This window comes from Lepidochelys olivacea, assembly GCF_965140295.1.
Source record: "Lepidochelys olivacea isolate rLepOli2 genome assembly, chromosome: 7".
Taxonomy (NCBI): Eukaryota; Metazoa; Chordata; order Testudines; family Cheloniidae; genus Lepidochelys; species Lepidochelys olivacea.
In genome coordinates, this window is record NC_140417.1 from 21,722,200 (window position 1) to 21,738,470 (window position 16,271).

Sequence of the window (16,271 nt, forward strand, 5' to 3'; positions counted from 1 at the left end):
GCTGTTGCAGAGACTGGCACACCAGTCCTGGTGATAATTAGGTTGAAGACCAACAAGCCCATTAACACCACGCTCAGCAGAATGACTGAGTTTTTATTTCTCGAATCCTAATTCTTTTACACAATCACATTTGATGCAAGCCTGATATCTTTAAAGCAGAGATCAGAATGGCAGCAAGGTTTCATTGTAAGCAAAAGAGAAGTGCCACTGATTAATTGCTACAAGCAGAATGTTCCTTGTGAGCAGACTGATACCATTTTTAACATTCCTCTTTGTACAAACTGTTTATTGTACATCTCTCAACCTCTTCAGTTAATACGTAGAGGCTAACTATACAAGTATTGGCCATAGTTTATAATAGATTGATAAGCATGTTAGACATAGGTAAGAGTTTATAAACAGCGTGCTTGTACGTTAGATCTTAATAGGTTGCTTATGACTAGAGTCCACCAGGACAATGCATCATCTATTAATAATTAACCTTTAATAAACTATAAATAAAATCATAGTGTAACATGTGACCTGAGCAATTTATGCTGTCATTTACTGCTTATCAAATCATGATTTTAAGAGTAGTAACTTCTGGAATCTGTTTCTTCTGCTTGCTCCTCCATTCTTAGATCTTCTGTCTGGTTGTAAATTAGAATTTATATTGCCACTCAACTCATCCAAGCACATGCGCCACACAAAGCAATGTATAATTTCATTGGTCCCCTTTTAAGCTGTTACAACTGAGTGATCCAAAGCACAGATAACCCCTGCACATGTGGTATCCATGTAAGGCTGCCCAGACAAGACTTATGCTCAGTATGTTTCTAGTACATACTTTGCAATCATCACTTCAGCAGTGATCTAAACTCTCAAGTAGGGTTGGGCTTGGGCAATATTGATATGGGAGAAATGAAAAAGAAAGGTCAGAGAGTTCTGCAGGTAGATGGTACTGTTAAATTCAGTAGACCATCCTATTTTTGAATTAATAATAGCTAGGGCTTTACGGCATTTGTGGGTACTGCAGTGTGCTTCCCACCCCCACAGTCAATCCCAAGTGATAAAAAAAACCAAGAACTGTTAGTATTCTAGCACCTTTTGCAACAAATGTTGATGCTAAAAAACTAGTCAAATTCCTTATGCATATATTTTATATACTCAACATTTCTGCAGTTTTCAATTGCCAAAGTTATGCTTAGTTCTTCCTCCTGAAGTGCATACAGTTCCTGGTACCAAATTGATGTCTTCTTCTCCACTAAACTTTAGTATGCAAAGAGTGGTCCTTCCATGTATACAGACTGAGTAATAAATATGATTGCATCTGTAACTGCTTAAGAAAAATCTTCCAGAAGTGTCAAGAGACCTAGTTCACTGGCTCCTGAACAAGCTTAAGATACACAACCCCTTCTACCCAGGACAGGTGCCATATAATGTATGTAATGTATCTTGATCAAAGTATTTGACATATCATATGCAATTGTTCATTTATTGAACTTTAAATGTCATGATACACCATAGATTAAACAGTTAAAAACTATATAAGACAGTGTTCAAAATAGTCTTTCAAAACATATTTGGACAAAACTGAAGCACCAAATTCAAGCACACACTTCCCCAAATTAACATGAGAACAAGGGGGAACGGTTTCAAGCTGCTGACTATACAGGAACTACACAGGGCATGATAGCACGAGTCACTGTTCTCTGCTGCAAAATATAATTTAAAGTAGTAGTAAGTTGTTCATTAAAGTCCATAAAGTGGATTCTAGTGCCTAGTGGTGTAGCCATTTCTCTAGCTACTGTATTAATGGAACAGATAACACAGGGAGAGAAGACCATAATCGAGACTCCAATTTTATTAGATAGGCCAGAACTGTAGGTTAGATTACTTTTACATGATGTAATATTTTACACATTGGTGTGGAAACTAAACTTGACACTGTCAGCACTGATTAGGCTCACAGATTGCAAGGACAACCAACAAGTTTTAGGAGCTTTTTCAATATACTTCAGCTCTGACCCACAAGATTCCTACTATTAAAATCCTGTGCTTCAGGAAGATATTACTAGTTATGGTAGCAAAGCAACTATGAAGTAAGAAAAGATCACAAAATTCTCTCACCTGTAACTTATTTGGTACTTGAGCCAGGTCTTTAGAGGTTAAATGCGAGTGCATTAGCTGCACTGCCTAGCATCTGTATTTGATTTATGAACTTTTTTTTAAAACTAAGTCAAGAACAGCATTAAAATCCATGTTAGTCACTGCAAACACAAAAAAGTGACCCAACATGAATTGTAAAATGAGCTGCTGGCAAGAGTAATACAATTATACAGTCATCCTTATATCTAAAGCATTCATACAAAAAACACTGGAACCCAATGAGTTAACTTTAAATTAATTATGCAACTCAAAAGCTCCTTCAGAAGGAAGCTCAGTTTTTTGACCATACAAAGAAGTTTCCTAAGTTTGCAAGGTAAGTCATCAGTTGTAGCTCACCTCAGAATGGGGCTCTGAGCCAAAACTTCAAAAAAGCACTCATGTGCCACTTCCAAGCAAGTCAGGATTTATAGTTTGCGTTTTCCCTGCTGTTGTATTCTTTCCATTGCCAACATTATCTACTGAGGAAGCTTAAGAAATGCATCATTTCTAGTTGTAATAGGGGTTTGATGCTACTGCTGCTTTCATTTATTTTACTCAAGTGTATTTCACACTTCTTAAGCCATCCAAAGAGAAAAATGTACATGACAAGAGAAAGATAAAAACAGCAGGGTTTAACCTCAGCATCCTGCCTGAGTGACATCTTTTCCAGAAGATTTTGTAATTTCCATTGTAGTGAACACCTGTAAAAAAACAAAAACAAAAACAATGACTTTTTGGATTTATTAATGCTTTATGCAGTAGTCTAAATGGCTGTTGGTTGCCCTTATAGTATACCACAAGCTAGGTTTCTACAAATGTTTAACTAGGAAGACAAGATGCAGACTGCATAATTACTTATTTACAAGAAATGTCATGCTTTGTATATTAAAAGGCCAAAGTAACATTGGACTTCCATCAAAATATAAAATAAAAATGTTTAATGTGATGACATTTTAGATTTAAGTCACCCTGGGTCTATTCTCTTCCTGCACATGGGTAACTTCCCTCAATATTAAGTATTAATTAACTCTTGGTTTGAAAAAGTTGAAGTATCCCCCTTACCTCTGCACATGTTGGATGTATGCCTATTGTTTCATCAAGTAATTCTTTCGTGAGACCACATTTTATTGCTGCACCAAAACCTTGGGTAATTTCTCCAGCATTGGGTCCAAGAACATGAAATCCTATTACACGGTTCTTTAAAGAAAGAAAATTAGGTCAGAGCAAAATAGGTTTTGTATTGGTGAAGTTTCATATTCATATTTGAAGAGCGACTTCCCGTTCACTGAAGATTTGTCTCGAAATGAACGGAGTCAACAGTACACTTGGCACAGATGCTCTGAGGCATCTATAAGCATCAGTTAAGTCAGTAAATGAAAGCTTCAAGTTCATTTCCAGTCAAATTAACCACTGGGGGGGTATTCATTAGCAATACCCAGAATGCATTTTAGAATTACTAAATCAAGCATTGTAATTCAGAAATACAGCTCAAGATGAAACATACGATGTCTACACCATGCAGCTTTTAGCGACATGGCTGCGTTGCTACAGCTGTGCCACTAAAAGGTGCGCAGTGTAGCTGCTGTTTGTCGGCAGGAGAGCTCTCTCCTACTGACAAAGTGCTGTTCACATTGGCACTTGTCGACAAAACTTGTGTCTTTCGGGAGGGTGTTTTACTAACACCTTTGACCGACAAAAGGTTTGTCTTTCACTTGCCAATGTAGACAAAGCCTAATTCTGTACCAGCTGGCTCATTATTCTAGAGCAGTAGTTAACCTTTACTGCAGCCTGCACCCCTTTGGTTCTCAAAATATGTTCTTGCACCCTTACCAAATATCGTTGAAGTAGGTCAGTTCTTTAAACCTAGATATATATTTGTTTGTATATTATGGTAATCGTTAAAAAGGTATAATATTAATACATACATAGGTTTGATGAAACAAAGTAGTTGTACTTACGTGCGTGTCCTTAATTTTTGTTTTAGATGATTTACCTTCTAAAAAAAATCTGGCATGTCTCGCACCCCCAGAGGGGGCATCTTGCACCCCCAGGGGCCGCATGCACCCCAGGTTAAGAACCACTGTTCTAGAGACATACAGTGCATTCAGATTGTTGCTGATGTGTGAAATAGTAGTGTTTCTTTATACGAAGGCAGAATTTAAATACCTATTCATGATGCCTGCAAAAGTTCTATTTAGAGAACTTTGGCTATTTTTCTTCCCCTCTTGTTACTGATGTGAGTCATGTCTATTGTACGTTTCAGTTTATCAACTTAACTGGTTTCTGAAGTCACCGCTGGCTGCAGTGGCAAATGAGGTTGCAGACAAGAATAACTTGTAGGCAATAGTAAACTGGCAGTTATCTTTAAGCAACAAAAATTCTGTATGAATTTCCCTTGTGTATTTTATTAAATATAAATGACTCAGCAACAGGATTGTTTCAAAGTAGAATGTGTATATTTCCCATGAAGAAGTGTCAGTGTTAACAGTTATTGCCACACTGAGTCTGGCTACAATACTTAAGGCAGGATACCAAATACCTCATAATACAATATTAATTGTATGCGAACATCCATTTACTTTGCGTTTCAAAAGAGGTATCTGAAATTTACACTAGGTACTCCCTTTCCCAGGTGTTTTTATATAGTTTCTACCGTAAAGTTGAACATGTTACAGTAAACTAAAGTGCCTCCCTCAACAGCCTGGCCCCTGCCCCTCATCTGCCCCTCCCACTTCCTGCCCCCCTTAGAACCTCCAACCCCCCCCCCCCACTCCTTTTCCCCTGACTGCTCCCCCACCCCGGGACCCTGCCCCCATCCACTCCCCCCCCCCGCCCCCGAGTGCCCTGCCCCGACAGGCTCCCTGGGACTCCCATACCCTATCCAACCACCTGCTCCCTGTCTGCCCCCTGGGACCTCCTACCCTTACCCAATCCCCCCCACCACCGCCCCCACCTTACCATGCTGCTCAGAGCGGCGGCAGCTTGCAGCCCTGCTGCCCAGTTGGAGCCAGCTGTGCTGCCTGTGTGGTGGCAGGGGGACAGCAGGGGAGGGGCCGGGGGCTAGCCTCCCTGGCCAGGAGCTCAAGGGTCAGGCAGGACAGTCCCGCGGGCCATAGTTTGGCCACCTCTGATATAGCTAGATACAATATAGTATTTAGAAACAGTGTTTCTGCTCCCAGCCACCAGTCATTTTTATGCCAAATTATCTTCCCTGCTTGAGTATTTTATATTTCTCCAAAAAAGTCTTCAGGGTTGGGTCTGTTATGTATTAGAAGGTACCAAGTATTGTTGCAGCTAAAAGCATATTGGGCATATGACAAAATCCTGTTTTTCCTATTAAAAATGTACAGTGCAGAATTTTATAACCAGAAGCAAGTTTTCTATCCTCAAAATGAGGCAGAAACTGAACAGAAAGGGGTATACTTCCTTAAGAAAGTTAGAGACTTAAGAATATGCAAGTTTAAACACGGCGCAAAAATGCATGCAACACAAGGTCACTTAAAGAAAAGGAGTACTTGTGGCATCTTAGAGACTAACAAATTTATTTGAGCATAAGCTTTGGTGAGCTACAGCTCACTTCATCGGATGCTCACGAAAGCTTATGCTCAAATAAATTTGTTAGTCTCTAAGATGCCACAAGTACTCCTTTTCTTTTTGCGGATACAGACTAACAAGGCTGCTACTCTGAAAAGTCATTTAACTGGAACCGAATGAAAGGTGAATTTCTGAAGTACCAGAAATAAGGAACAACCACCTCCCAAAACTCACTCTAGAGAAAAATCCAAACACAACTATACCAATCCACCCCCAAATGAATGTTATCAAATTGAGACAAGTTTCATAAGGCATTAATCTGGTGCCAACTACCAACTGCTCAATCTGCTAGACACAACCAAATGTTACCTGGTGGATCAAAAGAACATGTTTAAGTTCTTAATAAAATGTACTTGGATTCTGCATTAATAGAATGTGTGTCTGGAACTGGCCATAAACTGAGACTCTGGCCTCAAGTCAATCACTAAATATATGTTCTTGAGTCTGTAGCCTCAGACTTTTACTTCTGAGGTTAACACATGCTCAGAGTGGAGACAAATTCCAGATTTATAATACATACATTGTCGTGTTTATTGCAGATTATCTTTGCATAGCAAGTATTGTTGTCTCTGCTGGGTACTGTCCATTCAAGAGGCCAAAACAAAGTGTGATACACCTGCAAGGATCAAGAGGAAGTAGTGTTAAGACTAAATTTAAATTATTTTAATATATTCTATTTATAAGCTTCCTAGTTTGTAACCAAACCTCTAACCTACTAGCTACCCATTTCTCATTGATATTTGATGGCACTACTCTCCAGTTTCTAACTGGACTTAGTGCTCCATCCACTCTCCATCTTCCAAATCAAAGAGTTTATATGTAGGGCTAGTAGCATTACCTATTGAGTTTGCCTGACATTTCCCAAAACATCCTGTTTTCCAGTTGCTTATAACCAACTATTTGGGCAGGAGTTTTCCATGCTGGGTGTTAGCCTCAGGCTGAACATTTTGGGACAATTTCAGTTAAACCAGTTCAGCCATTTCTGAGGGCAAGGGTGTCTTTGGAAAGCACCAGTGGTTTCCCATGCTTTAGAGCAAGTATGGCCTGTGTGTTAGGGATGCAGGAAGTCTGTCTCTTCTGTGCTCTCAATGATCCCCTCTGGCTGACACCCTGGCAGTGTAGAAGTCCCCTCTGTCTGAGTCAGATGGCACAAAAGCTGGACTTATGACATTATGGGGAAGAACCGAGGCAGAGACTAATTGGCTGGGCAAGGAGGAAAGGTCTGGGAGCTGGGGAGGAAAGATGGGCAGAACAGGAAACCAATGGGTGTGTAGGGAAACTAGGACTGGGAGAGGTGGAGACTGAAAACATGAGTGGGCAACCAGAGGCTGGGGGGGAGGGGGGGGAGGAAGGGAAGGGAAGGGAGAAGAGACAATGACAGATCCAGGTAGTGTGGAAGAACTGGGACAGGCAATTGGATTTACTGGGCAACGAGACTAATAGCAGAAGCCAGTGGTGGGGAAAAAAAGACTAGAACAGGTTGGAAGGGAAAGGGCAGAAGACGGCGCCTGCTAGAGGACACTGCCCTCCAGAGCCTCAAATGGAACCCAATATCCCAGAGTCGCACTATTTCCTCTATCAGTATATATCTGTGTAATCCATAGGCAAAGTGTCCCACCCCTCTGTAGTGCTGGTCCACAGATGATTACAACCTAATACTGCTATCAGTTACTCAGTTAGCTCAAGTGGCAGAGGTCTATACGTTCTAATCCTGCTGCTGAACCATGTGGGTTTGGTGCACATGATGGGATTTCAGTTTTCGTTTTTCCTTTTAAGGAGGATAGGAAATTTTACAAAAGAACTACTTTAGAAGAACAGTGAAGTTGCAAAATCAAGCTCTTAAAAAAGAGAGAATAGAAAAGGCTGCCTGTGTATCTTTAAATTCACTACCCTTATGCATATGCATTATGATAGTCTGATCATATAATTCAAGACTATTTTTCCTACAGAACTCCTGCTTATTCTATGCAGTAATGGCTATTGCTCACTTAATGAGCATCCATCAAATATTTGATCTTCATTGTTCAACGCATATCCCTATGTCTCATTCACTACACATTGGTCAAACCTTATTCTGAAGATTGAATTATTAAATTTCCTCATAAGTTTTTCTATGGTGCTCATCACCACAGTGAGTGCTTCACACACATTGAGTTTATTTTCACAACATGCCTATGAGATCAGTGGTATAGTCCTTTTTTCAGCACTCCCATCTCATTCACTATACACATTCCAACTGTTGCCACCAATGAGGCAGGGATCTTACAGACTAGTCTTTCACTACATAACCCTTATTCAGCTCCACAACCATCCACTCTATCCACTGAATAAGACTGGGATTGTGTGGAAAAAGTACATGATCATGTACTTCAAGACTTCATGCATATACATGATAAAGGAGCTGAATTATGGTTGCACAGGTAACTAATTCTGGCATTTTCTAACTTTTGAACACTTGACTGTGAAACCTTGATATTCTTAACATAGTTTAAGAGTAATAAAAAAAGTATAAGCTTGGCCATTGCGATGCTTTGTTTAGCATTCCAATTAAAAACAGTTATAAGTTTTGTTTTGGTGTTTTGTAAGTGTATCTTCAATAGTTTCTGTTTGGTGCCAGCTGCCTAAGATGCTCTGGTTGCCGCATATGCAATTAAAATACTGTATTTTACTTAAGAACAGCCATAATGGGTCAGACCAATGGTCCATCTAGCCCAATATCCTATCTTTCGACAGTGGTCAATGCCAGGTGCCCTAGAGGGAATGAACAGAGCAGAACAGGTAATCAAGTGATCCATTCCCTGTCACTCATTTCCAGCTTCTGGCAAACAGACTAGGGACACCATCCCTGCTCATCCTGGCTAACAGCCATTGATGGACCTATCCTCCATGAACTTATCTACTACGTTTTTGAACCCTGTTATAGTTTTGGCCTTCACAACATCCTCTGGCAAAGAGTTCCACAGGTTGACTGTGTGTTGTGTGAAGAAATACTTCCTTTTGTTTTGATTTCATTTGGTGATCCCTAATTCTTGTGTTATGAGGAGTAAACACTTATTTACTTTCTCCACACTAGTCATGATTTTAATAGACCTCAAATCATATCCCCCCCTTAGTCGTCTCTTTTCCAAGCTGAAGAGTCCAGTTTTATTAATCTCTCCTAATATGGAAGCTGTTCCATGCCCCTAATAATTTTTTTGTTCTTTTCTGAACCTTTTCTAATATATCAGTTTTGAGATGGGGCGACCACATCTGCATGTAATATTCAAGATGTGGGCATACGATGGATTTATATAGAGGCAATATGATATTTTCTGTCTTATTATCTATCCCTTTAAGGATTCCCTACATTCTGTTTGCTTTTTTGACTGCCGCTGCACATTGAGTTTTCAGAGAACTATCCACAATGACTTCAAGATCTTGAGTTGTAATAGCTAATTTAGATTACATTTTCTATGTACAGTTGGGATTATGTTTTCCAACATATATTACTTTGCATTTGTCAACTCTGAATTTCATCTGCCATTTTGTTGTCCAGTCACCCAGTTTTGAGAGATTTTGTAGCTCTTCGCAGACTGCCTGGGACTTATCTTTTTTTCCCTTCTTTTTTCGGGGGGGGGGGAGCGGAGGGGGGAAGGGAGAGAGAGAAAAGAGAAAGAGGAAAGAAGAGGAGAACAATAATGGAAAAATTAATACTGATTCCCTACCTGGGATCTCAGATATGTTTTGTATACTTCAGAATGCCAATGCACCATTGCCTGAATTGCACTAGCCCCCAGACCAACTGGGCTGAGGCTGTTGCTGCCGCCGTGATCCCAAGTGAGTGGGAACCAAATTCATGTGCTGGGAGCCCCAACCTCACCAGTCCCCATCTTAAAACTGTAACAAACTGGTATGTTGTGAGGGCACTCCCTTCAGTGTGAATAAAGAGGGGCCCATCCCTCTCTGGTCTTATTACCATGTATGCCCTCACAGCCCCCATCAAGTAGATCCTGGGCTTGCCACCGTCCTTTAGAGCTCTCCCTCTCACACACACAATTTGAATTGCATATGCAGCATCCTAAGTATTTCAGTCAGCTGGCACTAAAATTATAGTAACTTCCAAGTTAGTGCTGAATTATAAAACAGAAACTAGTAAAAACAGAGTGCCACATAGCAGCTCCAAATAGAGAGTATAAGGTGGGTGCAAAACTGGTTGGAAAACCACTACCAGACAGAGTAGTTATCAGTGGCTGAGTCATGCTGGAAGGGTATAACAAGTGGGGTCCTACAGGGATCAGTTCTGGGTCTGGTTCTGTTCAGTATCTTCATCATCAATGATTTAGATAATGGCATACAGAGTACACTTATCAAGTTTGTAGATAATACCAAGCTGGGAGGGGTTGCAAATGCTTTGGAGGATAGGATTAAAATTCAAAATGATCTGGACAAACTGGAGAAGTGGTCTGAGGTAAATAGGATGAAATTCAATAAGAACAAATGCAAAGTACTGCACTTAGGAAGAAACAAAATCAGTTGCACACTTACAAAATGGGAAATGACTGCCTAGGAAGGAGTACTGTGGAGAGAGATCTGGGGCGTAATAGTGGACCACAAGCTAAATATGAGTCAGTGTAATGCTGTTGCAAAAAAAGTAAAAAAACATTCTGGGATGTATTAGCAGGAGTGTTGTAAGTGATTCCTCCACTCTACTAAGGCCTCAGCTGGAGTATTGTGTCCAGTTCTGGGCACCACACTTCAGAAAGGATATGGACAAATTGGAGGGAGTCCCGGGACGAGCAGCAACAATGATTAAAGGTCTAGAAAACATGACCTATGAAGGAAGATTGAAAAAAAATTGGGGTTGTTTAATCTGGAAAAGAGAAGACTGAGGGGACATGAAAACAGTTTTCAAGTATGTAAAAAGACTAACAAGGAGGAGGAAGAAAAATTGTTTTTCTTAACCTCTGAGGATAGGACAAGAAGCAATGGGCTTAAATTGCAAGAAGGGAGGTTTAGGTTGGACAGTAGGAAAAACTTAACTATCAGGGTGGTTAAACACTGGAATAAATTGCCTAGGGAGGTTGTGGAATCTCCATCATTGGAGATTTAAGAGCAGATTAGACAAATACCTGTCAGGAATGGTCTAGATAAATCAGCCCTGCCATGAGTGCAGGGGACTGGACTAGATGACCTCTTGAGGTCCCCTTCAGTTCTATGATTCTATAGATCAGAGGGAAACATTTGGCACTACAAGCATGAATTCCAGATTTGAGTCTACAAAAACAATTCTATTGCAAATACATTTGTGAAAACCTTACTAGGAGGAGGGAGACATAAGGAACTGGAATGAAGATTAAATCAGAGTCTAAAGCCCATGCCAGCAGCCCAAGAATTGGCCAGGGAGGAAAAGTGAAACAGTTTACAAAGGAACAGGGCAAATAAGAGTGAACAAAAAAAACAGAAAATAGGGGACGACTTAGGACCTCATCACCTAAAATGAACATGCAAAGGCTTGTGGCACACAAGGGGATGAATAACTTTTTGGAGTACTGGTTCAAAGAATTTTACAGCGCTGTTCCAGTGAAGTGAAATTACCTTCCCTCATCCAATTTGGATTTCCCAGAACTCCAAGAGCCACATGGAACTATATCCCTAAAGTTAAATGCTTCTGGATTTTTCAGACACCAGGTGTCTGAGAAAAATCTTTGAATCAGCCCAACTTCTGTTGGTGAGAGACAAGCTTTAGAAATTGTCAGCTGTCAAAGAAAATACTTGACTAATGCTGTAAGATTACACCAAAGTGTTTAAATAGGGATCTCCTCAATACTTGTAATGTTCATTTAGACCAGTAGCTTCTTGAGAAGGTACAATAGCACATTTAAACAGGCAGCTATGAAATGAAGACTTCAGCTTCTCACCTCTACGTTTTCCTTTCCATATTCTTCAATGGCTCTCTCTTCAGGTAATCCACAACAGCCATACTCCAAAGGAGTAAACACTGTAGTTGGTACATTGACATAGTCACACTAAAATTAAAAGAATTCAGTTTTCTTTATATTTACATATTCATATGCCTATGTAGAGACATTTTAAAAAAAGTGAACAAGCTGCACCACCAAATCATTGTCATAGTAGCACAAGACCCAAGACTCTCAACCAGCACCTGCTAATCTCTTGAGGTAAATACCATGGTGAAAGTGAAGTTCATATTTTCCACAGAATATGATCTTACCTTTATAAAGCTACCCCCAAAAAGTCTGCGAGCTAGAAGCTTGCCTGCCTGAATTGCAACTGGGGTAAGTTCAAGTTTTCCATCCAAGATATCTCCAATAGCATAGACATGATGCACACTGGTTTGTTCCTCGTCATTTACAGGTATTTTTCCATTCCTTTTGGAAAAAAGCCCAACAAAGTGTAGATCAGTACTCTGACCTTACTTTCTCAATTCAGTTAAAGACCTATTCTGCTACACAGAGACACTAGAATACTTTCAGGCACTGCTCTAAGAAAAGAAAGTATTTATGCCAGCTCTAGTTAGAACATAAACTCCTTGGGCCACAGACTACTGCCTTTTCCCTCCCATACAATGCCAAACAGTCAGTACCTAAGGGGCCAGATTTTCACCTCTGCACACAAGTGTAAATATGAACACCACCACTGACATTGGACAGAAATCAGGATCTGTCCTTCTATTTGATTATTATATAGCTTGCTGAAGTAATAGACATCTCCCTCCTAAGCAAAAGTCTAATCAGCACAGATGATAAGGGAAGTATTAAGAACTATTCAGTCAATGGGCACTGTTGCTTTGTTCATAATGCTAACTTAAATCTGGTTAAACCAGAAAAGTGAATTTAATGAGGTTCAATCAATCAGAAAAATGAAACATGAGTCAGCCTTACACAAGCAGGTTATTAAACTATTTTAGCATTTTAAGGGCCCTCTCTAAGAAATGCAAGTGTAAAGCCTCAGTTTAGTGGATGTATTCCTGCTAAATCTCTCATACACAGGCTAAGATTGTTAATCAGTAAATGCTGGTAAACCGTAATTCAACTGTACACACATATGGATGAAAAAATATTTCTATTGACAATTAGAAAAGTTTAGACAGGCAAAGTAAGAAAAGCTGCCTGAGAACTTAGTCTGATTTATGGATGTTTACTCAGTATATTTTAAACATGTGATGTTGACAACATCTTTTAACAGTTGTAACTTTTTGAATCTCAACTTGTCATTAAACGAACACCCCACTGTCTAACACCCTGTAATTTCCCACAACTGAAACATTAAAAAACGCTCAAAAACCATACACATTTTTATAATTTCGCCAGATAATATCATTCAAGTTTCCCAAGCTTACTCATAGGTCAGTGAAGCAAAAGCATTACAGACTACATCAGAGTAACTGAGGTAAAAGTAGTTGCTTGTAGTTTTATCATTTAAAAAAAACCAACACTTATATGTGCTTCAAAGTCCAGTTTTACAGGAGCCCCCACACACACACTAAAAATAGTGGTTTCTAGAAAAAGATAACACCTCATGCTCCCTTTCTTGGGACAAAAGCTATTGAAAATCTCCATGCTCAACTGACAAGTATCATAAGCAGGAATTTCAAAAATCAGTATCAATAGTTACTGGTAGGGTTAAGAAGCTGAGAGCAGTTCTGAAGTGAACATGCCAGACAAATTAAGATACTCACTTTTCATTGATTTTGACACCAATCTTATCTAAACCAATGTTTCTGGTACAGGCATCACGACCAATAGCCATCAAAACCTACAAAAAAAGTAACAAAACAAAAAAAGAAGCTATCAAGAACTCCTTTCTATCAATGTTATTCCAAGTATTCTGTTTCAATTTTTCAATGAAAACTAAGCAAGTGAACAACTGAAGCCACACTTCCTAAAGTTGCTTAAAATGTGTAGGTGTCAGTAGTTAGCAGCAAAAAGATTACCTTGATACTAGAATAATAGTCAGAACAGACAACTGGTAACATATGACCATCTACAAAACAGTCAACCCCCTCGTAGCAGAGTTAAAGTTTCAGCAATTCTGTGGATAGAGTTGCAACAGGACAGAATATCAAAGTCTTGTTATTTTTCTATGGAACGTTGACAACGCTGGCAGGTTGCCAGAATTATTGAATTTCTTATTGTACCTCCCTTCCTTTGTTTCAAAATAGTACAAATGATTTAAGAGTTTTAATGATCATTAACATGCATTTTACTTTGATACAAATACATATTTGTGGGCATCATTTAGTGCCTGATAACAGGGATATATTTGTAGTACAAAATTGCTTACAGTATTATATTCTCCTTCAACAGTGTCTGGTCCCTCAGTAGACTGTGCTACCACTTTTAGTCTTCTAGGCATGCCTTCCTCCAACCTTTCAATCTGTAGGAAAGAATTAATAATCTTAGCCAAGTTACCTTAACCAGCAGAGCCTTATTACACAACATATACACTACACACCTTGCTGAATGTTCAGCAATAAAATGCTTTTAACATAAAAGCTTGGCCATACAGAATTTTCAGCTTATCTGCTATAGAGCTGAACTTTTTTTCTGGAAGACATTTTATCACAAGACACTTGCATTCTGGGTAATCCTTTCCTTTCAGGCTGGCTATTTAGCAAGAAAGAAGAGAAACAAGTGAAAGTACTTGCCCGAGTAGGTACAAATTTCCTGATGAATTTAACACCATGAGTTTCCATGTAGGCACCTGCTCTCTCTGCCATTTCTTGGTCAAAGCCTCGAAGAAGGATGGAGCGCACCATAACTGTGACATCCAAACCAATGCCAGCAAGAAATCCTGCACACTCCAGAGCCACATAAGAGGCACCCACAATTAGAGTTTTGCCAGGGCAGTAAGGCAGGGAGAAGAGGTCATCGCTGAAAAGCAACGCAGAAAACACCATTTTACAATTCAGCTGTGTTTCAATTTGCATGTGCAAAAGTAGACAGAAGGGAAGTCTTATTAACTGAGACTAACATCTCATCTCACCTAGTAATGCAGTATTCTTTATCTCCAGGGATACCCAAATATCGGGGCCTTTCCCCTGTTGCTAGGACAAATGTCTGTGCTGTGTGAAAAGTTTCCTGTCCTTTCCTGGTGGTTGCCTGGAGATACACAGGAAAACAAAAACAAACCAAAAAACAAAAACAAACACAAAAAAACAGAATTACAGAACTATTGTATTCTTAGATGCCAGGAATAACTTGTGAGTCACAAGGCCTACTGCCAACAATAAAAGCCTCAACTTTATCAAGCAGCTGATAAATGCAATAGGATTTAGAAAGGAGTCTTGATAACAGATGGAGCCAAGTGAAAAGCCATTATACTGTAGAGATACTCTTAAGAAATCCTTTTACTGAACTATATGGTAACATCCATTGTTAATGGGTTTACATTGGGAAAATACACTAGACTACACTCCCCACACTAGCTGCATTGAACAACAGTGATCAGCTGACTTGGGCAGGGCTCAGAAGGTTTAAGCTAATAACTTAGACTGAAAGTTTCTTAAAGAACTTGAAATAAGAGTTCGATGTTGATGCTAGCAGCAAAACAGATGGTTATCCAAGTAATTTTGAGGCTTGTGTAGGAGTAGACTAGAAAAGTGCTTTAAGACAGGCTGATACCGCAGTTGAGAAGAAAACAAAGGATGGTTTAAGTTTCCCTCAACTTCAAAGACAGTCAGTCTTTGGGACTTCATATTGCTAAATGCCTCTTTTTGAAAGGGGTTTGAGAAACTACAAGTCAAACCTGGGCGAAAAGGAAGGTCAGATTTGTCCTCTTGCATGTAGCAGCTTAAAAAAAGTCTGCTCTACTTTCCTGTATTGATGGCCCAGCTCAGTACCAAACTTATATTAAATGAACAGCTGCAAATTGAATTTCTTCTATAACATTGGTAAAAAATAAGCCAACTAGTTTTACTCCTCATTCAGTGTAACCTGGATTTAAATTGTGTGACTAAATCAAACTAACTACATCAGGGTCAAGCAGCTGTATCCAGTGAACCTACATGATGTAAAATTTTATTCATTGCTGCATCCCTAACCTGGGTAAACCCTGGTCCAATCTGATAGTCAGCTATAATACCCGCTGTGCAGTACAAATTAAGTATATACTTGTCTTGTGGTTTCATTCCTATGCCAATACACAGAATACTATTCCAACTCCATAATATCATGGAAGGGATCTGAACTTGAGGAACAAGCAAGGTTTTGGATATGGCTCTATGTTTCTGATCGGTAGGCCATTTGTGTGTTTTCTAAAATTAACACTCCTCTTCCAAACTAATTTTAATGTTTTCTTGGCTCAGTATGCAGTATTATTCATAGTTACTCACTGAGATTAAGATCCAATTTTCAGTGACGTTATGAGGCAAGAGGCAAGTTACAAGAAGAAAGTAAGTTTTAACTTGAATCAACTATCCAGGGATTTTGAATAAAAGATACAGTAAACTCCTGATTCTTACATGCTATAGATTTAAGTTAACACCAATTATCTATAAACATTAAGGCAATTTAAGAGTTATGTTTCATAGCTTTTCATTTAAAATTTTG

General features: G+C 39.3%; 1 protein-coding gene across 2 annotated transcripts in view; it reads right to left on the reverse strand.

Moving 5' to 3' along the window:
- Positions 1-1,455: 1,455 nt before the first annotated feature.
- The window catches only part of TXNRD3 (thioredoxin reductase 3), a 30,474-nt gene continuing 15,658 nt past the window's right edge, over positions 1,456-16,271 (reverse strand). For both annotated transcript variants that reach the window (XM_084633479.1, XM_084633480.1), the window contains exons 8-16: positions 14,707-14,822; positions 14,369-14,594; positions 14,005-14,097; positions 13,400-13,476; positions 11,933-12,089; positions 11,619-11,726; positions 6,242-6,337; positions 3,190-3,324; positions 1,456-2,828 (exon numbers count right to left, since the gene is read on the reverse strand). In XM_084633479.1, coding sequence (XP_084489605.1) covers positions 2,766-2,828; positions 3,190-3,324; positions 6,242-6,337; positions 11,619-11,726; positions 11,933-12,089; positions 13,400-13,476; positions 14,005-14,097; positions 14,369-14,594; positions 14,707-14,822 — 1,071 coding nt within the window. In that variant the 3' untranslated portion in view covers positions 1,456-2,765. The remainder of the gene's footprint in view (positions 2,829-3,189; positions 3,325-6,241; positions 6,338-11,618; positions 11,727-11,932; positions 12,090-13,399; positions 13,477-14,004; positions 14,098-14,368; positions 14,595-14,706; positions 14,823-16,271) is intronic.